This window comes from Aulonocara stuartgranti (genome assembly GCF_965226115.1).
Source record: "Aulonocara stuartgranti genome assembly, chromosome: 7".
NCBI classification, from domain to species: domain Eukaryota; kingdom Metazoa; phylum Chordata; class Actinopteri; order Cichliformes; family Cichlidae; genus Aulonocara; species Aulonocara stuartgranti.
This window is the reverse complement of record NC_138945.1, coordinates 33357017-33382375: the sequence shown is the minus strand read 5'-3', so window position 1 is coordinate 33382375 and position 25359 is coordinate 33357017. Positions and strand designations below refer to the sequence as shown.

Here is a 25359-nt window from a genome sequence, read left to right as displayed (position 1 = left end):
TAATAGTTCCAGCTTTCAGCACTGTAATTTTGTTCTGGTGTGCTGATGGTAACTTTTGGTACTGGCATCAGTATTTATTTATTTATTTATTTTTTGTGGTAATGTATGGAATAGGTTGGTAGAAAAGAAGTGTCTTTCTGTCAACCAGTTGATCCACAAGTTGGTCCAGACTCTCCATCAAACTATTGCCACTGCCATGAAATTCCATAGAAATGCTCATGGCCAGCAAAAGATAAATTCTAATGAATATGGATAAGCATTCATGGTTTCCAGTGGATGAACCCAACTAATTGCCTTAGCTGTCAGTTGGTTGAAGATTTTACCTATGCAAGGAAATCAGATTATTCCATATAAAATCAGCTAAACATGAGAAGAGTTCCCACTTGCCAAAGTAAATGTATGAAATAAATGTTTCAGTGGCATACACTGAAATCTTTGAACGTTTTTTTGAAGCCATAAAAAAATGACCTTCAAGCAATGAAAACTGTCTAAAAAGACTTTTGGGTAAAGATTTTTTTATGCCCATGTGTGATCAGGTGACTGTTTAAAACTAGTTAGTGTATATGAAAGGTCTCCTGTTGATCTAAAATTTTATCCCAGGGTCATCTTCTAGTCATGATTCATGTGCCTAGCTCCTACTGAAGAACATCTGAGGGATCAAATTTCAAACTACCCTTATGTGCTTTGAGCACCTCGCCCTTCGTCCGTTTTCATAGTCTAAAGGTACAATTTTCTATCACTTCAATTGATATGCAGACATTATTGTACAAATATAGAAATAAATAAATACATTCTTAGGGGGTTGTTGGGAGGCACACACTGATTTTCCATGGGAAGACCCAGTATCTATTGGATGGATTAGTACAAAATTCAGCAGAGACATTCATGGACAAGCATAACAATAGAGTGTATAGTTTTGACCCAGTTTTTTTTAAACTAAAGTCTGCATGCAAAGTTCATCTTTGCTCTAAGGCCATATATGAAGGCATCTTCATCTTATATAATACATAAGTACCCAATATATGAGTGGAGCTAAGATGCTGAAGCTGGAGCTTAATATCTTGCCTTTAAAAGATAAATTGTATATAATTGCATCAGGAAATCCCAAACTGTGTGAACTCTCTTCCGCTTGTTATCTGATTCTGACTCCCACTGAGTGAAGAAATGCTGCCTGAAGGAAGGTGGCTGATGCTATTGATAGTCAGCAAGGGCAGTTAGGATTAGTTTAGCAGTGAAGTAATCATTAGTGATATATTTCAGTAGTAGAAAGTAGGTTGCATTTCTTCAGACTACACTGATAAATATTTATGAGCATGGTTGTATCTAAATTTCTATATCTAGCAATACAGATGACACACTATCAAGCAAGTGATGGCTGTTGTTTTGTGGAAACGTGGGGAAATATGGGTCTTAATCTTCTGGCTGTAATGGTAGGGACTTTGTTTTGTATGCAGCTCAAGAAGGATCTTATCCTTAAGCAGAGTGACATTTACTTTCAGCTTAACCAAAAGGACCCGTCCCATCCCGGCAACAAACGGCAGGTGGAATTGAGTTTACTGTGAAAGTGTGAGTATAAATCACAAATACAGTGACATAGAAATGTAACAAAAAGAGAAATAGCAGAGAGAAACTCAAGGATGATGTCTTTCTGAGGACTGCATGCCTGAAATTTTGAGAGGAAGGGGAAAATACCAACAGTTAGCCTTTCTTCAGATAGTCCGTATTTATATGCTTACATAAATCTTAACAGCAAAAAAATAGAATCATAAAAAGATAGTTCACAATCAATAGTTTCTAGATAGGGTATTATGAAAAAGCTGTAGTATATCCCAGGAAAAGGAGTAAAGGACCAAGGAGTGGACTGTTGCCAAAGTAAATGTATAAAAAGAAATGTTATGCAACTCAAATCTTTAGATATAGGTCCAAAGAAATCTTTGGAGATTGGTCCAAAGATTTATGGGTGACACATGGGGCCATACGCATGCATGCTATGGCTAAGGAGCTAGAGCAGGTTGTCAGCTAATCGAAAGGTTAGGTTTGATCCCTTGCTCCTCCAACCTGCATGTTGAAGAATTTGTGGGCTGGATGACAAACCCTGATCTGTCCCCAATGCAACCATGTGAGTGTTAGATTAAAAATGTACGAATGGGTGAATGAGGGTTTTAGTACGATATACAGTGATGTGAAAAAGTATTTGCTCTCTTCCTGATTCCATTTTTGTTTTGTATTTTTGTCATGGTTAAATGTGACAAATTTCAATATTAGACAAAATAACACAAGTCAAGACCAAATGCAGTTTCTAAGTGAAGGTATTTATTATTAAGGGGGAAGATAATTCAAACGTACACGGCCCTGCATGAAAAAATTAAATGGTAAAATGGTAAATGGTCTGTATTTGTATAGCGCTTTACTTGGTCCTAAGGACCCCAAAGCGCTTTACACTACACACAATCATCCACCCATTCACACACACATTCACACACTGGTGATGGCAAGCTACAAATTACAAATTTGTAAATTACTGCCCACATAAACAATAATAACTGGTTGGGCCATACTTAGCAGCAACAACTGCAATCAAGTGTTTGCTATAACTAGCAATGAGTCTGTTGCAGCCCTGTGGAGGAATTTTGGTCCTCTCATCTTTGCAGAATAGGGTTTTTCTAGCTTGAACCGCCTTTTTAAGGTAATATCACAGCATCTCAACCGGATTTAGGTCAGGACTTTGATTGACCCACTCCAAAGTCTTCCTTTTTTCCCCTTAAGTCATTCAGAGGTGGGTTTCCTCGTGTGTTTTCGATCATTGTCCTGTGGTAGAACCCAAGTCCGCGTCAGGACAGGTCATGAACAGATTACCCACAATTTTGGTAAATTGCGGTAAATTGATGCTTCCATTTTCTTCCAGGTCCTGAAACAGCAAAACAGCCCAAGACCATCACACTACCCCATCATATTTTACTGTTAGTATGATGTTCCAAACACTTTTTCACACCCTTAAAATAAACACCTTCATTTACAAACTGCATTTTGTTTCAGTTGTGTCATTGTCTTCTAATATTTAAATTTGTTTGATGATGTTTAACAACTAAGTGGGACAAGCATACAAAAAAATAGGAATGGGGAAACACTTTTTCACACCACTGTAATTACCAATCCATTTACATTACAGTGATCGCTTACAGGAAAGGGCTATTTATGCATTACTTTTGTAGTTTGTATGCAGCTAATTCACGGATTTACCTTGGAATCATTTGCAAAGGTATGCCCATTATAACCATATTTTTACTTACACTACAATTTGGAGAAAAACCTTTTAGCTCTGACTCGTCAGGGTATGGGCAGGATATCTGGTTCTCAGATTTTTAGTAACCTTTGTGTTTCATGATGGGGTCTCCATAGGTCAGGCTTGTTCTGATGACGATCCATCCAGAAAATTGAGCTCTGGGGAAGTGTTTGGGAAGAATTGAAGGCTTCAAGCCCTTTGAGTCGTGTTGTCCAATACACTGCCGAGCATGTTTTGTTGTGTTATGTGGTGGGGAGCGACAGCTAACATCAGTTTGTGCTGACTGCTCAAATAGAAAAGCGGTATACAGTGGGGCAAAAAAGTATTTAGTCAGCCACCGATTGTGCAAGTTCCCCCACCTAAAATGATGACAGAGGTCAGTAATTTGCACCAGAGGTACACTTCAACTGTGAGATACAGAATGTGAAAAAAAAAATCCATGAATTCACATGGTAGGATTTGTAAAGAATTTATTCGTAAATCAGGGTGGAAAATAAGTATTTGGTCAATAACAAAAATACAACTCAATACTTTGTAACATAACCTTTGTTGGCAATAACAGAGGTCAAACGTTTACTATAGGTCTTTACCAGGTTTGCACACACAGTAGCTGGTATTTTGGCCCATTCCTCCATGCAGATCTTCTCGAGAGCAGTGATGTTTTGGGGCTGTCGCCGAGCAACACGGACTTTCAACTCCCGCCACAGATTTTCTATGGGGTTGAGGTCTGGAGACTGGCTAGGCCACTCCAGGACTTTCAAATGCTTCTTACGGAGCCACTCCTTTGTTGCCCGGGCGGTGTGTTTTGGATCATTGTCATGTTGGAAGACCCAGCCTGGTTTCATCTTCAAAGTTCTCACTGATGGAAGGAGGTTTTGGCTCAAAATCTCACGATACATGGCCCCATTCATTCTGTCCTTAACACGGATCAGTCGTCCTGTCCCCTTGGCAGAAAAACAGCCCCATAGCATGATGTTTCCACCCCCATGCTTCACAGTAGGTATGGTGTTCTTGGGATGCAACTCAGTATTCTTCTTCCTCCAAACACGACGAGTTGAGTTTATACCAAAAAGTTCTACTTTGGTTTCATCTGACCACATGACATTCTCCCAATCCTCTGCTGTATCATCCATGTGCTCTCTGGCAAACTTCAGACGGGCCTGGACATGCACTGGCTTCAGCAGCGGAACACGTCTGGCACTGCGGGATTTGATTCCCTGCCGTTGTAGTGTGTTACTGATGGTGACCTTTGTTACTTTGGTCCCAGCTCTCTGCAGGTCATTCACCAGGTCCCCCCGTGTGGTTCTGGGATCTTTGCTCACCGTTCTCATGATCATTTTGACCCCACGGGATGAGATCTTGCGTGGAGCCCCAGATCGAGGGAGATTATCAGTGGTCTTGTATGTCTTCCATTTTCTGATGATTGCTCCCACAGTTGATTTTTTCACACCAAGCTGCTTGCCTATTGTAGATTCACTCTTCCCAGTCTGGTGCAGGTCTACAATACTTTTCCTGGTGTCCTTCGAAAGCTCTTTGGTCTTGGCCATGGCGGAGTTTGGAGTCTGACTGTTTGAGGCTGTGGACAGGTGTCTTTTATACAGATGATGAGTTCAAACAGGTGCCATTCATACAGGTAACGAGTGGGGGACAGAAATGCTTCTTACAGAAGACGTTACAGGTCTGTGAGAGCCAGAGATTTTTCTTGTTTGAGGTGACCAAATACTTATTTTCCACCCTGATTTACGAATAAATTCTTTACAAATCCTACCATGTGAATTCATGGATTTTTTTTTCACATTCTGTCTCTCACAGTTGAAGTGTACCTCTGGTGCAAATTACTGACCTCTGTCATCATTTTAAGTGGGGGAACTTGCACAATCGGTGGCTGACTAAATACTTTTTTTCCCCACTGTATAAGCCATGTTACATGCTACGTCCATATGATCTTCTGCAGTCTTGATGTGGGTGGCATGGATACCAGGAACCAAGGTTTCCAAGCAAAACATTGTACACTAAAAAGGTGCCTAAAGTTAATACCCTTTATCTTTCAGTCATTTTAATCTTGTGGTTTTTTTATAGATCATAAAAAACACCATGACTTGCTTCACCTTTTAAATTGCTACTTATATAATAACGTATTCTCTTTTTACAACAATATTTCAATAATTATAACGCACCAACATAATAGGTAGTTTCAACACTTTAGCTGAGAAGGCTCTTTACTTTTATGGAGGTGGAATATCGAATGAAGGACTTTCTAAGTGCTGGTGCACTTTCTGTGTGGAGTTTACATGTTCTCTCTGTGCCTGAGTGGGCTTTCACTGATTTCCTCCCACAGTCCAAAGACATCCATATTAGGGTGATTCTAAATTGTCTGTAGGTTTGGATTTAAGTGGTAATTGTAGTCTGTCTGTGCGTACTGGCAGCCTGCAATACAACATGTCTATCTAGCAGACAATCATTGTCTCTCATGTTAACTGTTTATGCAGAGCCACTGTATTGTACTGTCCACTACATTTTATACTCTGTAATACTGAGACACTTTGTGGACATCTGATATCTGCTGCTCATTTATTTATTTTGACTGTATTTAGTAAATCATTTTTGCTCAGTTTTATTGTGAATTTTAGCTATTTTACTTAATAAATCCACTTTCTCCTTCTTTTGGTTGATCCCTTTGGGGGTCATCACAGATCATCTGCCTCCATTTTACCCTCTAACAGCCTTTTCTGTCACACTAAGTTCTGTATATCCTCCTTCACAATATCTTCTCTTGTACTCCTGCCTGGGAGCTTCATATTTCATATTGTTTGGCCAGTATATCCACTATCCCTCCTCTGCACATGTCCAAACCATCTGAGCCTCATCTGTCTAACTTTGTCTCTAAATATCACCTAAGCTATCTCTCTGATATGGTCATTTCTAATCCTGTTCATCCTGGTCACTCTCAACAAAAATAACCATCACTAGAAATACACTGAGTGAATTTATGAAGCCAGCTTTTAAAATAGTTTTTTAAAATACTGATGCATTGTATTTTATTATTTTCATTTATATTTTTACATATTGAGCACCTTTAATTAGCTTTTAGCATAACATTCTGTTGGATTTTATTAAGAATTTTGCATTTGGGCCACCTTCATTTTTTAAATGTTATTTTATGTGATTAATTGAGCTCATTTCTTTCTTGCATTTTATTGTTTCCACTTTATTGAAATATTTGTTTTGCTTTGTATTTCTTAGATATGTATTCATTCTGCCTTATTAAAGGTATTTTGTTTTAGGTTATGTTTAATGTCATGCTGACATTGCTCTTTGCTCATATGCTTTTAGTGCTATTTTTTGTTTTGTTTTTTTTTTCTGTTCCTTTCTTTTCTCATTTCTTTTCATATTTCTCACCGTGTTCATTATCTAATAGTTTGCGTGTTGTTTAAATTAACTGATTAGAAAGTTAAAACGAGACATTTGTGTGCGCATGCGCCATGACGAAACCAAAAATAAGGAAGTTGATGTAGTTTATAATAGGTGTAAACAATGCTGTGTTTGTGGCGCCGCTGAGAGCATTCCGAGCTACATGGACACAAGTGTGCTGTTTGTACATACCTCAGATAATGGTGAGAGAAGGAAACGCGCATTATGTGTTCGCGACTGTCTGTTAATGTTTGCTAGCTTTTGATAGCATAACTTCTAAATGGCTAATGTTCTAGCTAATTAGGTAACCAAAGTTCGCTAGCATTAATGCGCACTGGTACACAGTAAAATAATGGCGATTTGCTACGGTAAGTCAGGGTTTGTGAATTTAAGTGATGCTAGTAACTCTGCTTTATGTCGTATTATCGTAGTTCAGTGAATAAGGGAAGTCAATATTGCACACGCAGCCCTACCGTCTTATTAGTTACATATGTGTATATTATATTTCCTTTAATTTCTCACAGTGTTTTTTTTTTTTAAATCATTCCCCAAATTACTAAAGTTAATTTTTCTTCATTTAAAAAATAAATGAAGAAAAAAAAAAGTCATCAAGATAAGTCCCCCTGAAAATAATTTTGTGATTCACTACGACATTATTGACATAACCCTGAGCTTTCCTGATCACAAATGGCTCTGTGTCGAATCGATGTGACAGCTGTCAGCAAAATAACAAGATGTTTCTGATTGCTCCTGTATACTGTGTTGATATAGCGTCCACAGTTTTTATTCACTGACTTAGTCTTCCTTTTTGGGATCCAAATTAAACACAACACAGGCCTTAAGAGAAATCAGATCACAGGAGTACTCAGATTTCTCTGAGTTCTTCTGGGGTAGGTCAGTGTTGCTGTATTTATTTTGGTTTTTATATTTTCTTTATTTTCTTGAATGGATGCTGCGTCATGTGAAGCAGAATAATCGGTTAAATTGTTTTTATTAACACTGACTTGCTTATTCGCGATGCATACGAGAAACTGTGTGTGGAATAGAAGCAGTGACCCTCACAAAATTCTCTTGAGTTGTTATCTGCAAGGATTTGTTGCTGAAAAGATGGGGGCGGGGGAGTTCCCCTATTCCTTTTCACAAAATCTCTCTTCTATAATAAATACTTTAAATCAAGCTATTCCATGACCTTGCCTGATTTGAATGTTAACCGGTTTATCTGAGGAAGTTATCTGTTCACTGTTTACATGTTCAAGCAGAAGTGGAAATGAAAAGAGCAGATGAGTGTATCCTGGTCACTGGCCTCTCTGTCTTTTTACTGGGATTGCCATTTCAGCGGCATTTCATGGTTCCTATAAAACGTATCTGTGTTGAGAGCATGTATAAGTTTGACGACTGTGATGGATGTTGAGTAATCTTTTCTATTTCTAAATGCTTTGGGCAGTTTTATAAATCAGTGAGCAGAATCCTTTTTTTTTTCTTTCCCTATCAATGTTGAGCTTTAGTTGTCAGGTTGTTTTTCTCTGGATAGATCAAAAATAGACGGCTCTCCTTCAGCTCACGACACCGAACGAGATAAATGTAGCCATCTTGGATGATTACCTGTCTGTGCTTCTCTCTCCAAACAGCTTCTATGCCATAATGATGACAACTAGAAGCAACATGCTCACTGCTGGAATATCTAACAATAAGGTCAAATACTCACGGCTGGCTGCTGATGATGATGGTTACATAGACTTACAGGTGAGAGACTTTGTAGATTGATTACAGAATGTTACTAAAACATTTCTCCACCACCAGCAGTGATTTGTTATGAATCGTTAAGTAATGATTCTGTGTAAAAGCTGAGGCCCTCTGTAATTAAAATGACTTTGCAAAAGTTTTAGGCATGATAAATGAAGCTGCTTTCAACAGTAATATCATGAGTAGGTCGTACATAGTTAACTTACAAACAAAGTGGAGTAAACGTGGAAGACAAATAATGAAATTACTGGGTAGTGTGATCACTGTTTGCATTTAAAAGAGTGCCAGTTCTCTTTGTTATATTGGCATTATTTCTAAATTACTTGCCAGGTAGGTTGTTCCAAGTATCTTGGAAAATGTTCACAGTACTTTGGATTTAGGCAATCCCAGCATCTTTCCATGTAATCTTAGGAAGAATTCATGATTTTGATATTAGTACTATACAGAGGAGCTTTCCAATTGTCATGGGGCAAGAGATATTTCTTGTTGCTAAACATGGAAGCAAGCTGATCTGGAGATGGGGAAATTCTAATTGCATTAAAGTAGATTAGATTGAGTAGCTGCCTCATGAAATCATATGATATCAATATATTCTGATGTACAAAATTGAAAAGTAACTATATTTTTCCACAATTTCACTTTTCACAGTTCAAGAAACCCCCTCCAAAGATCCCATACAAGGCGATTGCACTGGCAATATTCCTGTTTCTGATTGGCTCTTTACTAATTATCTTTGGGGCCCTTCTTCTGGCAGAAATCATACCGGTTGAGGTGAGTTTGGTTAGTGTGTTTAATATCTGTTCAAAAAAATTTACATTGATGGAGCCTTCACACCAAAAATAATTTTACTGTAAAGAAATGAAGGACTTTGTCCTTAAACAGAAATGATGTGTGAATTCACAGAAAATGTCATATTGTGCACTTTGTGAAAAAAAGAAAAAAAAAGAAACGTTGAATAAAAAAAATAGATACTAAAAATTGAAAAATAAAAGTGTATTTGTTACTTGCTCTGGTGAAATGCCATAGGTTATATATTTTGTTATTAAGAAGAGTAAAACTTATGAAAATACAGTTTCAAAGTTTAAGCCTTTAAAATGATCCGCATTTTCCAAAGCCATCCTGTGGGCCAGATTGGGACCCTCTGGTGGGCTTTTCCTGGCCCATGGGCCATACACTGACTTTTCAGTGAAACATGTCTACAGCCTTTAGGTTGAAAAACAATTTCCTTGTCTGCTGCCAAAAAACGGTTAGTGTTTACCAAGTCATTTTCTTTTGTTCCTCTTTTCTGAAATCCAACGGTAAGGCTTGTGTCAGGAATACAAGCCCCCAGAAATTCATTTGTGAAGGAACTCCTGTCTGAGCCGCTCCTGTCTTCTTCTGTTTAAAACGTATTTAGAGCTACAGATGGGTGACAAATCAAAGGGAAAACAAAGATAAATGTTTAGCTTCCAAGACTTGGATTATGTCTCATCCTGGACTAACTACTATTTCTAATGGGGATTGTGATTAAATGTTCTTTTTAGTCTAGGACTATGCTCAAAATGATTATGAAGCAGGCTGAAAGTTAGGTTTTTCACTGCCACATGCTGCCAGAGCAGCTTCAGTGTGCTGTCATGTTATCACTGATATAACAACGCTATGCCTTATTTAGCATGTACAACAAAGACACAAGCCAAACATTTGTGAGAGCGCGAGCAGTGTGTCGGCCTGTGCTAAAAGGGTACTACTTCAGTAGTATTGGCTATAAGAGATCAGACCTTCAGATAAGCACAATACTTTATAAATATGCAAGAAAACTGTTCCTGCTAAAATGTGGAAACAACAAGCTTGTTTCACCATTTCAGGAAAAAATGCAGTCGAGTGCACCCAGGCTATGAAAGCACGTGAGGAGGTGATGTGCAATCCAAAATTAAACAAATGACTCACCTGAGCATCACTGGAGCAATTAACTGCACTCATATGACTGGAAGAGTAATCACAATACAACACGACAGATAATAAAACTGAAAGATATTTTATATGTGACAACAATATACAGTTCCTTACAGAGTTGGACTGACAATCTGGTGTTATCTATACTTTTGTTGTTAAAATGTTATGTCTCAAACAAGTACTGAATGCTTTTTATATTTTTAGTAGTGTGTCACACAAACAGTAAATATTGTCAAAAAAATTAAGACGTCTTTGGGGGTGCTATGATTCATTTTGAGGTATACTTTTGTGATTACATTTGATTCATGCTGTGTCACTATTGTTGCAAAATAATGCTGCTGCTCCTGCTGGCACCTTGTGGCAAAAGATTCACACTTCAAATTAGGCAGTCTGTCAACATTGACCGGAACTCATTGGAAAAGAAGGCTGGAATATTCCCTTTACTTTGTATTCACTAATAAATGTTGCTGCCTGCGAGCTGCAATCACAGATACAATGTTCAGTACTTCTTCTATATCAAAAAAATGTAATTATTGCATAATTTCCATTGTGATATATTGCGTGTAATTGTAAGACTATGTTGCCCACCCCAAGATGGAATGCAAGTCAAATAGATATTGTCCTATTTGGGACTTTGATTAGTGTGGTGGGCACCTCTGTCTAACACAAGTTCAGTTTCTCAGAGGAATTCATTAAACCATGAATCGACCCCTTGTGCCCTGTGGATGGGGGCTTTGTTATACTTAAAGATGAGAGTAGGATAGAAATGTTTCTTCAAAGAATAACCATGATTACTGAGACCAGCTTTGTATCGATCCTTTGCGTGGAAATGCTAGAGAAATGCAACCGCATGCCCTCGCTGTAAGGGTCAAATCATCACCTCTCTCTGCATGTTACTTTATGTTCGTGTTTCTTCTGCAGCTTCCCTAAGATTTATGTATCCAGAAAATGTTTTCTACATCATTTGAAGGGCATCATCTATAATGCATTTCGGTGTTTGAAGAATAGTTTGTAGCAGTTTTGGAAATATGTGTTTCCTTTCTTACTGACAGTTGAAAAACTACCCCATTCTCATTTGAAGGTGGAGTCACCAGCTGGTTAGCTTTGTTTACCTGCTTAGTTGAACGATAACAGGGTGTGCTTGCCAAGAATTGAAACTGATTAATGAGCATCTTAAATCCACACATAATCTGAAATGAATCAAAACCTAAAATGACAAGTTAGGATTTAATTGGGACTCACGTGCCACAGTATTTCTGTCTGTTTCTATGTTGTCTTTGGACAGAGCAAGAATCACTATTTGCCTGTTTTTTTTCTTTTTTCTTTTTTTTTTTTTTTATATATAGCTGCTGTCTGTATTTATATGCTTAGCATACAGCCATTTGTGTGATATTATTCTAAAGATGTAACTCTGACAAAAGAGAACAAATAGTCTTAAACCACTCCTCATTTCTTTGTGTTTTGAGGGCAAAATGGGAAATGAGTATAGCGATTTATGGAAACGTACAGTATATAGGGCAGAAACAGTTGGTAGAATTGTATTGAGCTTGTAAGTCACTGTTTGGTATGACCACCTTTATTCTTCAACACAGCCCAAACCCTCTGAGGCAAGCTTTCTTGCAATTTCTTTAAGTAGTCTTCAGGAACAGTTCTTTAAGGACATTCAGAGCTCTTCTTTGGATGTTTGCTGCCTTTTGTTCCATTCTCTGTCAAGATGATCCCACACTGCAATGTTGAGGTGCAGGCTTTAGGGAGGCCAGTCAATGACTTTCAGTGTCACATTATGTGTTTTTCTGCCTCAGCCTTTTCTTCCTGTTTCCCTTCCTCAAGAATGGCTTCTTGACAGCTACCCTTGTACAGAGACCATTTCTGATGAAGCTTTGGTGAACAGGTGATGGATCAACTGAAAGGCCAGATGCATCTCTCAGGCCATGTGCCAGGTCTTTGCTGGACCCCCCTATTTCTTAAGGACATAACGTTCAGAGACCGATCATCTGTTGTAGATGTTCTTTTGTTTGTTTGTTTTTGTCAGGCCTGTGCTGCTTTTGTCCTCGTCCTTGTCTAGTTTCTTCAAATGCCTTTATTAAGCACACACTGCATAGCATGTGGAGATACCCCAAGTTATTGGCTAGCTCTTTGGAATAATATAAAATACTATTATACACTTTTAAAATGTGTTATCTTGGATATTTTTGACTCATATGAAGTAAGTTGCTAGGTACTAGTAACAAAGGACCTAAAGATACAGTTTGACTGGTTGTTTACGAAGTTGTCTGTTATGTGTAGCCTTTCCATTCCTTGAGTTAGATGTTATCTGCCTGACTACTTGTTAACAGAAATATCTCAAATATCTAATCAACTCAGTATATCTAAAGCAACTCAGTGCACTTAGCCTTCAACTTAGAGAATGGTCCAAAAAAGAGAGCATATCCAGTGAGCATCAGCTGATAAATTTGCAGCAACTGTGTGATGCTGGCATTGTCAGTATGGACCAAAATCTCTAGAAGTGTTCTAGAGACTAGACCACAGACTCCTGTACCTTGGTGAATCCATGCCAAAAATAGATAAGACAGTTCTGAAGGCATAAAGGGTTCCAGCCTGATTTGCTGACAAGAATAAGTAAACAAGACGGTCAACAGGGGCGATTTTAGCCCATTTTGGGGGTGCTGAAGCACCCCCAAAATGGGTACAAGGTCAGGAAGAACCAGGTAAAAAAACAGACAGGGAATAGTGACAGGCAAAACAGAAACTGTTAAACTGCTTGAGAGAGTTGATCACCAAAAAGTGATAGACAGATTTGCCAACCTCAAGGTGAGGCGACATAGTTTAAAATAAAATAAAAAATCTGCAGAGCCATATTAGTGCAGTAAAGATCTTTTCATACATTGTATACATTGTACCATAGGCAAAGTTGCCTCCATTTTTATAATTTTATTTATCAATATTTTGTACATTTCAAGGACTCTATTTTTGGAGTGTATTTTTATATATCTGTATTATATTATACATACACATTAAAAGTGAATCTCTGTCCAAAAAATGCACTCGGTTAACTTCTTACTCACTATGATCATAATTATCATTTTCCCCCAGTAATTAAGGTTAGGATATGTATTTTTTTATTCCAATCCATTCTTCATTTGCAGCATTTAAATAACCTTTATCTGATTTGATGGTTTTGTTACTGACTTTTCAAAATATGTGTTTTGCTTTTCTTTCACAAATGTGGGGATTAAATTGTGTAAAATGTACAAAGCAGTAATGTCATGTTTTGTGACGAGGACCCAGGCACAGAGAGACTTAATGAATTTAAAAATCTTATGATTTAATAAAGAAATTTGCAGACTTACTCAGAGATGGTAAAATTATGATGACTGATAACGGAGACGAAGACAACAGACTATGAGGACAGGGAGGAACAGGGGTTTAAATGCACCAAGGAAACAGTCAGAGGGAACTTGGGACAACTGGAGACATTTAAGGATGCAGGAACTGACAGACATGGGGAGACGTCTCATCGTGACAAGTAAAGTTTATCTTGCCTGGCTGGGCAGCTCTCTGGGTGCTCAGCACCCCCAAAGCTCTGATCCTAGAATCGCCCCTGACGGTCAATCTGCCAGATATTCTTGTTATACATGACTGTTTTTGGTACTATAAAGACACTTCTGTCTGCACTAATAAAGCACTGTTGGTATTACCCAGCCCTACTTTTGACACACAGTTGGAGAGCCAACAAAAAATCCAAACTTTCATCCTGAGCAGCAATTAAAACACCCCTGCTGCTGTTACTCTTGTTCTTAAATAGCTATAATTGAACAGCTGTCCTGAGATTTTATAGTCCTGCTGTCAGATTTGTGCTATGCTCTTGCTTTTACTGGTCTCAGTGCTTTTATGTGTTTCTGAATATAACTAATGATTTTGATATTTTATAGCTTGGAGTTTAAACTTCAGTGGAACCCCTCCTTTGGGGTTTTTGCTTCCTAAATTCATGACACTGAGGAGATAACTCAGCCTACACATATTCGCATTATCAGTGGGAGGGTAATGTGAATTTTCTTTAACCTACTCTGCAGATGGTATTTGCAGAAAATTTGATCTGACGTGAAGGCAGCATCAGAGTATATGAGTCTGTTGTACTTGCCAGTTATCCCACACAAGTTAAAATGGCATATCTAATACTAGGAGATTATCCAAGGTTCAAGCGATAGATACTACAGCAATAGAAATCAGACAGGTTTGTTTGCAAGAGGCTGCATGGGTTTGGGGCTAAAATAATGTTTGATCTTTGTGTGTGTGTGTGTGTGTGTGTGTGTGTGTGTGTGTGTGTGTGTGTGTGTGTGTGTGTGTGTGTATTAGATAACAGTTGTTATACAACTGGAACCATGTCAAGGGCTTCAGTGAACATTGTGTTGGGAACCTTTGACTCAGCCTAGTCAACCATTGTAGTGGCAAAAACAAAGAAATTAACCAAGGGAAAAGAGGTTGAAGGAACGCAGCCAATTTAGGCAATAAATTCCTATTTATTTATTTTTGAAGAGTCAAGGGTCAGTTCACCCAAATTAATGCAAAGAGACTGAAATTAAAGATCTTTTTTTCACTTCCTGATCTTCTGGGACTTTTGTATTCTTTGCCTGTTCTTCCTTAATGATTGGAGCTTGCTCACTTCTCATGGTGGTGGCTCAGTTATCATGTGGCCTAAATATAGGGCCACTGTCATGCCAACTGAGCCATCTCGTTTGGCAGGTGAGGAGAAGTCGCCTGCTGACATCCATCAGAAAAGGTGCTGTAAGTGGACACTTTACAAGACAGATAAATAGAACATTTCAGAAGCTTAATACAGACAAATGATCGACATTACCGCAGCCCAGTCCCTGTCTTTAAAAAAAAAAAAAAAAAAAGAAGAAGAAAAAACTGGTTGAGGGTTACAGTGACTCTGAGCACAAGACTGCCATCTGGTGGTAAAATTAAACAAATTAAACACATGTCTTTGGTGTTGATGGCCTTTGCCTCCTGGTTGTTAGATGCCATGCATATGAAATGACTTATCATTTACATGAAATCTGATGTCAGACTATGAAGTCATTATGGCTGCATGCCTCATCAGCGTAGAGTGTGTTCATGTAATGCTGACAGGCAGTGTTGAGGTAAGTATGTCAAAGCATGATGGAGAACATTAGTCTTTAATGACTTCCTCTTGCATTCTACTACTAAATGCAATATTTGGTATTCAGTATGTATGAAGTCTATCTAAACTTGGTTACAGAATGTAATAATGTGAGCATTAACGAGTATTTATTTAGGTAACTAACTGAAATCATAGTGTGTAAATTCCTTCTGATTACCAGATTTTCTTTATTTTTTTCTTGATGTTTTTAGCATCCCGACCGCACTATTCCTGTCATCATCATAGGGATACTCGTTTTTCTTCCGGGATTTTACCATTTGAGAATCGCCTACTATGCTGCAAAGGGTTACCGGGGTTACTCCTATGATGACATCCCAGACTTTGGCGACTGAACCAAATACCATCCAATCATCCCCTATTTTTCCTCATTGTGTATCTTGGTGCCTGCTGTTTTCTGACTGAATGTATGTATCAAAGAGTAAAACCATATAATTTTAGGATAGATATCTGTATTTGTCTGGGTGGGCTTACTGAAAGATTTATGGTGTGTGTGTGTGTGTGTGTGTGTGTGTGTGTGTGTGTGTTTTGTTTTGTTTTTTTTTCTTCTCCTAACTTTCTTCCTAAAATGTGGCTTGTGTGTTCACATATCTGCCAAAGCTTTACAGAAGTTAGAGACTTTACATATATATGCAGCTTTATTAATATTAAAACACTCAGTGACTGGTTGATATCAGTCCATCTGCTTACCTGAAACAGCACATCAATGTTTTTGCTGTTACGCACCTCACTACATACATTAAGAAATGATCAGTGAGTATAGATTTTGACAGATGCCTTTAATTTACTATTCCTAGAGTGCACGACTGAGAATCGGTGTGATTATTGTATAGTACTTTAATGATGTACAAATAGGCATCTTGTATTTTAAATTTGTGGCTTCATAATGTGTTACATCGTAAAAGACGATGGGAACTTGCATGTCTCCTAAAGATTGTATTTGTATTGCTATCAAGATTTATTACTTTAATGATGTTAAGTATATTTTTTAACCAAAAAGTATCACTTCCCTTAAAAAGTATTGCCTTTTGTCTACATTTGCTTGGTTTTGAATATTTACCAAAATGTTATTTTGCATACACTTGCTGGAGTTAAAAATATTAACAACAATAAAAATGAGACTACAAATCTACAAAAAAGTTTGATGTTTTTTGTTTTTTTTATCCTTTGTGATTGTTGGGTACAGCTGGATTACATCCTCTGCAAAGTCTTTTTTTTTTTATGCTTTTGATGTCAGACTGCATGAATCAAAACTTGAGTGTTTAGCAAAGAATCATGACTCACTTTAATAAATAATCTGTGTCTATATCAAAAAGCGAAAGACGGGGATCAAAAAAGCAATTTTAGGAAAAACTTTCACTAAGTTAAAAAACAAACAAACCCCCAAACATCTGTCCTTTGTCTAAGAAGTACATCTGTTCTCCCCGTTTGGCCACCAACATCAGGTAAAGGACACCCTCTTGTGGTTACCGCTAAGCTGGATGCCATCAAGGGATTAAGGGCTAAAAAAAAAATCTCCTTTCATCCTCTGCCTGCACAAACAAACACAGTTATTAAATCAGCATTGGCTCAAACATCCAGGGGCTTATAGGACTATGGTCTGTCAGTTTACTTTGTTTTGCTTTGAGCCATTTGAACATAACAAGGAAACAGGAGCAAGCAGCGGAGGGAGGAAGGAAAGAAGGGAGGGGGGAGGTTGGACTCGGGCAGGAAGAGCACAGTACGTCGATCCCTCGCTGTCACCTGTAAGTGAAATGAACACCTGTTGCCGGTGGGCTTTTAAAAGGAAAACGCTCAAATTTCAGGTAGTTTGCAACGCTACAAAGGAATAAGGCCCGTTTTTAATTTTTCAGCCACTGACCCGGTGTCTACAAACTCGGGCACAAGTTGGACTAATACTCGAGAAGGATGTGTTTTTAAAAGCAAAATCTGCCAGCGGCTAAAACGGAGCTACAGGTAAGAGAAGTAAGAAAAAATAGAAGATGTTAATGATTTTGAAAGTGTGTCTGACTTCCAGCAGCTTTAAAAGGATGAGAAATTAATGCTCGGAGCTCAAACTGTGGAGTGCCAAGTTCCCTCTCAATCCTCTGAACTGTGGCATGCATTTAAACGTCAGTAATGAAGTTTCTATGGGGGGATTTTCATTCTAATGCGCAATATGAAACTGACAGAAACTCAGGAACAGCCATTTGCCATGAGTAATTTAAACGTCCCAATGCAAACTTAAGTCTGTTTTCTATTGTTTACATTATTTATTTGTATGTTGTTTTTCCTTTATGGCTGTTGCTTTAATTGAGAATGACAACCTTTAGATTATTAAAGAATTTGGAGTCACGTTATTAGAGAAAAACAGGGCTAAGATATTGGCTGTTAGAGCGTGAGTAGATAAACACCGTACATTCACAAGGAGGGGATTTTATGCCGCATATGGATACAACTTTCACAAGCAGCAGTGCAATATGTAGAGCCAGAACCAGCATATAAGAGCTCATATTTTTCTGCTATTGTCTTTGTATTGAACCCACCGTCTATCTTTATTTCACCACTTATGGAAGAAATGGTCTCATAACTTTCCGAGACAAGCATCATTTAATGGTTTGAAATTCTATTCTTGGTTTGAATTGAGGTTGCTGATGTGCCAGATGGGTGCAGTTTCCCGTTATATATTATTTTCCATAAAGTTTATATCATCAGAGGGAGCAGAGTGGCAATTAATTCAGCAGGACTTGGTGGCACCTGAATAGTACATATGCAATAAACACTTCAGATCTGACACCTAAAGTGGATTGAAGTAGTTCATTATCTACAAAACTATTTCATTCCCAGTGGGTTTTTTTTTTTTTTTTTTTTTTAGCTTCTGCGTTCCAGTGAGCCCAGTACTGATACTGGAGAAAAACCGACAACAGTGTAAATAAAAAAAAGTCATTCTTTAGGTTGAATAACATACAAAACATCTATGCAAGGTGGTTTCTTCAGTGTAATACACCTGTGGAAACCATCAACTGCTCAGTGTTTGAAATTCTAGTTAAAAGTGCAATGCACCACAATACAATGGTCCTTTAAAAAAGGAAAACGTAATGTATTAGTGTATCCCTTTACAAAACAGACAGCTGGGACTACATGAACAAAAATCTAATCTACTATGTGTTTATGCATTTAAATTTTGTAAATACAATAGTGTTATGATTCAAATGTTGCTAAGTCATGATTGGTCCCTTATTGTCACCTGTTAACAAACTCAGCCCCTCCCACTTTAAACCACAGAGAAGAGCAAAGGCAGACAGAAAGAAAGGAAACGTACAAGCCCCTACTATGGTGAAATACCCAAAACGTGTGTAACTTTGGATGAAAATTGTGTACAATGTTTAGGATAAAGCTGAATTTAAAAAGAAAAAAAGTGTTTCAGGAATTTAAAGCAGAGCTGTTGTGATCATTTCCAACTTGATATTTTTATTCTTGACTCTGCTGAGTTTCTTTGCACGATTCTTGCTTCAAAGTACTAATTCACTGTGGGAAACAAGCAGTTTCAGTTCCTCTCCCTTTAAGGCCACTCTCCCTTAAAGCAAACAGTAGATTTTGAACAGAAGCATTTAGAGCAGTCTGAATCCTTAGATTTGGACTTACAAACATTTGTACATATGCTCACCTCATTTGAAACATTTGGCCTTGTATATTATGAGCAAACACTGCCCTAATGTTTGAATTTCATCTGATTTTAAACCTTGAGTTGAATGAAAGCAATGCTTTCATGTCTCTTTTTTTAGACATGAAGACCTTAACTTGACACCAATGATTTAGACTTTCATGCAGAGTTTATCTCTTTCATTTGGAATGACAACAGCCTCTCCAAGCCCAAAGATTAAACACTTTGTCATAAAATCTTTTCCCTAACAACCACAGAGCTTTGAATGATTTCAGCAGTGGCCAGTCATGTTGCACGAGCTTTGGAGAAAGGTGCATTTGACAGTGCAGAGCAGCAGACAGACAGCAGATGATACCTTGTGTTATTTGATTCAGATGTCAAGACTCTGTGGTTATCAACAAAACACAGACAGTAGCATGCATAACAGCAGAGAAATGACAAATACTTGCTCAAAATTGGACCATTAGTTTACAGAGAACTGCATTATCTGAAATGTTTGGTAGCATTGTTAATATAGATGGTAGTTGACAGTGAATTTGGATTTATAACAATTTATTTATGGCTTGAAAGACAACATTTATGACTTCAGCTTAACCTGGAACTTGCGGCTCTTGATTTGGGACTCAGCTCTGTAACCTTTATATGATGGATTAAATGAAGTAAAGATTGTGGCATTCACCTGGATTCACAAAACGGCTTCTGAGCAGAGAGATGCAATACCCACACTGCAAAAAAAAAAAAAAAAACTTTATTTTTCCAGTTTTCTCTCTCAATTCGAATGCCCTATTTTCGCTTAAGTGCACATCAAACCAAGCTACACAGAGAGGTTCCTATTGTGATGGAAAGTGTGTGTTTGACTTTGAAAATGGGCTTTTTCTAACCCATGTGCAAGCCATGAAAAAATACAATGTAGACTTACAGGGTGGGTTAGAGCAGGTTGATTGCCAATGCGCAGTATTTATGAACTCTGAGAGGGAGCTGACAGTCAGCACTCATGACATGACAGCTCACATTTGCAAAATTGTCAGTAATGAGATCAGCACATGGTCTTGGGATGGGTCCACGAGTCATGGGAGCTTCCTGTGGTGCTTGGCACCAGTGGATTGGCCGGAGTTCCCTAGGGCTTTTGTTGTCTGGCCACATCTGTGCTTAAGCCATGGGACCTTTGGGGCTAGTGGAGGGCACTGCTACCTGGGAAGCTGCGGAGACAAGGGTGTGTGGTTGGCTTGCATTAATGTTTTGGTGCATGCTACGTGTCAAAGAAGTATCCATGTGAATGCCAGTGCACAGGAATACCACTGCAGAATATTGCACTGTAACAAGATGATGTCATTTTAATGTTGTGGCTGATTTGTGTATATGCAAACTCAGTAGGAAGCCAGAACTGTGGGACTTCAAAAACCTACTTATTTTAGATCAAATGTTAAAAAGTACTTTTAACGTAAATCCGAACTCTTTTGGGAATAATTAAAGTTATATAGATTTTTTAAAAGTTGTGTGAATACTATATATTTTTTTCAACTAGTTTGAGACCAAACCACGCAAAGTACTAAAAAAGAAATACTCTAGAGAGTTGGAAAATTTCGAGTCAGCGTTTCTTATTTCAGCCCACAAGTCTTTAAGGAGGGAAGTAAAAAATCTGGTTTTATAGTAGTCCACTACAAAGCAGGACCATCGGTTGACATATATATATATATATATATATATATATATATGTCAACCGATGGTCCTGCTTTGTAGTGGACTACTATATATATATATATATATATGTGTGTATACACATGTACACACACATATATATACAAAAAAAAAAAACACCCAGCACGCCCCTTCGGGCGGTTTATCCTTCAAGCTCGGGTCCTCTACCAGAGGCCTGGGAGCTTGAGGGTCCTGCGCAGTATCTTAGCTGTTCCCAGGACTGCGCTCTTCTGGACAGAGATCTCCGATGTTGTTCCTGGGATCTGCTGGAGCCACTCGCCTAGCTTGGGAGTCACCGCACCTAGTGCTCCGATTACCACGGGGACCACCGTTACCTTCACCCTCCACATCCTCTCGAGCTCTTCTCTGAGCCCTTGGTATTTCTCCAGCTTCTCGTGTTCCTTCTTCCTGATATTGCTGTCATTCGGAACCGCTACATCGATCACTACGGCCATCTTCTTCTGTTTGTCTACCACCACTATGTCCGGTTGGTTAGCCACCACCATTTTGTCCGTCTGTATCTGGAAGTCCCACAGGATCTTAGCTCGGTCATTCTCCACCACCCTTGGGGGCATCTCCCATTTTGACCTCGGGACTTCCAGGTTATACTCGGCACAGATGTTCCTGTACACTATGCCGGCCACTTGGTTATGGCGTTCCATGTATGCCTTGCCTGCTAGCATCTTGCACCCTGCTGTTATGTGCTGGATTGTCTCTGGGGCATCTTTACACAGCCTGCACCTGGGGTCTTGCCTGGTGTGATAGACCCCAGCCTCTATGGATCTTGTGCTCAGAGCTTGTTCTTGTGCTGCCATGATTAGTGCCTCTGTGCTGTCTTTCAGTCCAGTTTTGTCCAGCCACTGGTAGGATTTCTGGATATCAGCCACCTCCTCTATCTGCCGGTGGTACATACCGTGCAGGGGCCTGTCCTTCCATGATGGTTCCTCGTCTCCCTCCTCTTTCTTGGGTTTCTGCTGCCTGAGGTATTCACTGAGCACTCGGTCAGTTGGGGCCATCTTCCCAATGTATTCTTGGATGTTCCTTGTCTCATCCTGGACTGTGGTGCTGACACTCACCAGTCCCCGGCCCCCTTCCTTCCGCTTAGCGTACAGCCTCAGGGTGCTGGATTTGGGGTGAAACCCTCCATGCATGGTAAGGAGCTTTCTTGTCTTTATGTCAGTGGCTTCTATCTCCTCCTTTGGCCAGCCTATTACCCCAGCAGGGTACCTGATCACGGGCAGGGCGTACGTGTTGATGGCCCGGATCTTGTTCTTACCATTCAGCTGACTCCTCAGGACTTGCCTGACCCTCTGCAGGTACTTGGTGGTTGCAGCTTTTCTAGCGGCCTCTTCATGGTTCCCATTCGCCTGTGGGATCCCCAAGTACTTGTAACTGTCCTCTATGTCTGCAATGTTGCCTTCTGGTAGTTCAATCCCCTCAGTTCTGACTACCTTCCCTCTCTTTGTTACCATCCGACTACACTTCTCCAGTCCGAACGACATTCCAATGTCATTGCTGTATAGCCTGGTAGTGTGGATCAGTGAATCGATGTCTCGTTCACTCTTGGCATACAGCTTGATGTCATCCATGTACAGGAGGTGGCTGACAACTGCGCCGTTCTGTAGTCGGTATCCGTAGCCAGTCTTGTTAATGATCTCACTGAGGGGGTTCAGGCCTATGCAGAACAGCAGTGGGGACAGAGCATCTCCTTGGTAGATCCCGCACTTGATGGTGACTTGTGCTATGGGCTTGGAGTTGGCCTCTAGTGTTGTACGCCACATCCCCATTGAGTTCCTGATGAAGGCTCTTAGGGTCCCATTGATCTTGTACAATTCTAGGCATTCCAGTATCCAGCTGTGGGGCATTGAGTCATAGGCCTTCTTGTAATCAATCCAGGCAGTGCACAGGTTGGTCAGTCTGGTCTTGCAGTCTCGGCTGATTGTTCTGTCTACCAGTAGCTGGTGTTTTGCGCCTCTGGTATTCTTGCCAATTCCTTTCTGTGTCCCGCTCATGTATTGACCCATGTGCCTGTTCATCTTAGCCGATATGATGCCTGACAGGAGCTTCCATGTAGTACTGAGGCAGGTTATTGGTCGGTAGTTGGAGGGGACCGGTCCCTTCTTGGGGTCCTTGGGGATCAGGACCGTCCGGCCTTCAGTTAGCCATTCCGGGTATATATATATATATATATATATATATATATATATATATATATATATATATATATATATATATATATATATATATATATATATATATATATATACACACACACACACACACACACACACACACACACACACACACACACACACACACACACACACACACGGGGTGCAATGATACACAAAGTTCACGGTTCCATTTGGTTCGATACTTTGGTGTCACGGTTCGATATTTTTTTCGATACAAAAAAATGTTCATGCTTTTTTAATTTGTCATTTATTAAAATCACAAATAAATATTTTAACTCAAAAGTGCAGTTTTTAAATTTAAACAACAAATGCTGAAGTAATAAAAAATAAATAAATCTATCTGATCGAGGAATCACTCATCTTTGGAAAAGAGAGTTTATTACAGAGAAATGGCTCTTTCCAAAATAAAAGCTATACTATACGCTTCTTCTGGGCTATATTCTCAGCAGCATATTAAACATATATAAGGAGAATCATGTGCTAACAGCTGTTTAAATGACTCGGGTAAAGTTTGTAGCATGCATGCTTGTTGTTTTTGTCTGCTTCCACTTGTCTTTGCACTAGGATGATGTCAGAGTAAATGTGCAGTCATATTCGTTGTGTTCCCACTAGTGCTGTCAGCGTTAATCTGAAATGACGTTAAGGCCACAACACGGCAAATCTCCGTTAACGAGCTACCGCGGATCTCCCAGTGCATGGGGCTGGACGGCCAACACCTTAACGAGCTAACTGCGCTAACACAGTAATTCCCACCCATGTAATTGAGCATTGCTTGGCACATCCGAGATACTGTTTTACTTTTGTCCATGACGCGCCTACCTTCAGGGTCATACTTCACATAAAGACCAAAATAGTTCCAAAGGCCAGATCTGAATGAGGGTGGGGGAGGTTCAATTTGCCATGTTGCAACGAGCTTAGCTTCTGTCTTGCTAGCTTGTGCTGCGCTCAGTGAATCTGCGCTAGACAGTGCAGTCTAGGCGGAGTAGTCGAACGCAGATCCACTGAGCTCTCAACACAGACAGCATCGTCAGAAGAAAAGTTGATAAAATAAATTAAAATTTTAGTATTGTTCGATACATATGCGTACCGAACTGAAAGCACTGTATCGACCGGTTCAATATCAATACCAGTATCGTATATATGTATGTATGTATGTATGTATGTGTATGATAGCTTTGCCATTGTGAGACTATGCCATCATGCTATTATTAATTAATGAACCGATGTACCTAACTGTTAGTATTACGATGACTACACATTCTTGGGCTTGCTCAGATTTAAATCCACATACACTCTACCATAACAGCAACCTTGGAAATTCTCTGCGTGTCACGCTGTGTGAGCACACTTTGAAAACTCTTCAAATATGTGATGAATACCTGATGTTAAAGTATGTGTTGTATTCATCTCAGTTGGAGGCTGTTCGGTGCCCTGAGCTTTAAAGTGTTGATGGACGTGTATCACATGTGATTCACAGCGCAAGCTTTGCTTTGGATTACTGTCTTCACTGTGTTTCCCTCACAGTTGCACTATAATCTGTTTAAATCCAAATCCAACCCCTATGGAGGCCTTTTAGTGTGATTCGGGACCATGCCTGAAGTTTGAGTTCTGCAGCGCTATAGGAATTTAATATTTATAGTCATGCCTTTGGATTAATGATTTTGTTTGTCCAAAGCTGAAGCACCATTTTCTGTTAAACGCTGTTGTTTACCTCTTTAGGTCACAGCAAATGAGCAATTTGACTTCTTTCCCCTTTCTACTTGCACTCTGGTCAGAGGCTAATGTCCAATTTACTGTAGCTTGCTGGCAGATACAGCCTTGAACAGTTCTAACCCACAAAACAAATACCCTTGGTTTCATATTCTCTAACGGATGCAGCACCTGTTGTTTTCCAAATCGATACCAGTGCTATTGTAACAGACATATTTTGAAAATAGGCCCAAACAAGCAGGGACCACAGCAAAATGCATGGATGAGAAACAGAATGAAAACATTTATGCAAGAGGAGCTCCTTTATCTTTAAGTTTTAATTGTGGTAGGTAAAAGGAGAGCTGGCTGCTGATAAATCTGTGACTGTGCCCTCTGTGATGATTAATCAGCTGCTCCCCATTTCTTTCCTTATGTAGATTAAAATGGCAACAACGCAGAATTTCAGCAGCAGCATGCCTGTCACTGACTTTTCTATTTCTGCCAGCTGATAAATCTATGCGAGACAGGGCGCTTTCTTTTGTGAGCTACTGGCTCATTTAGTATAGCTTTATACATTTTCCAG

The 25359-nt window shown here is 39.2% G+C and overlaps 2 protein-coding genes across 5 annotated transcripts in view; both read left to right on the top strand.

Moving 5' to 3' along the window:
* The first annotated feature begins 6764 nt into the window (after window positions 1–6764).
* LOC309709925 (transmembrane protein 230-like) overlaps window positions 6765–25359 on the top strand; it is a 133075-nt gene continuing 114480 nt past the window's right edge. The window contains exons 1-4 of one of the 2 annotated variants that reach the window (XR_014277632.1): window positions 6765–6897; window positions 8323–8437; window positions 9086–9208; window positions 15746–16044. Coding sequence is in view for 1 of the 2 variants with exons in the window: in XM_082538917.1 (XP_082395043.1) it covers window positions 8336–8437; window positions 9086–9208; window positions 15746–15886 (366 nt within the window). In the remaining variant the exon portion in view is untranslated. Of the gene's footprint in view, window positions 6898–8322; window positions 8438–9085; window positions 9209–15745; window positions 16057–25359 lie in introns of those variants that run through there. The other variant, XM_082538917.1, reaches the window with a different exon arrangement.
* Window positions 17161–25359, top strand: part of igsf9a (immunoglobulin superfamily, member 9a) — a 66789-nt gene continuing 58590 nt past the window's right edge. Inside the window, exons 1-2 of one of the 3 annotated variants that reach the window (XM_082538832.1) lie at window positions 17162–17296; window positions 17405–17507. The gene's annotated coding sequence lies outside the window, so the exon portion shown is untranslated. Of the gene's footprint in view, window positions 17517–18798; window positions 18883–25359 lie in introns of those variants that run through there. The other 2 variants (XM_082538833.1, XM_082538834.1) reach the window with 2 other exon arrangements.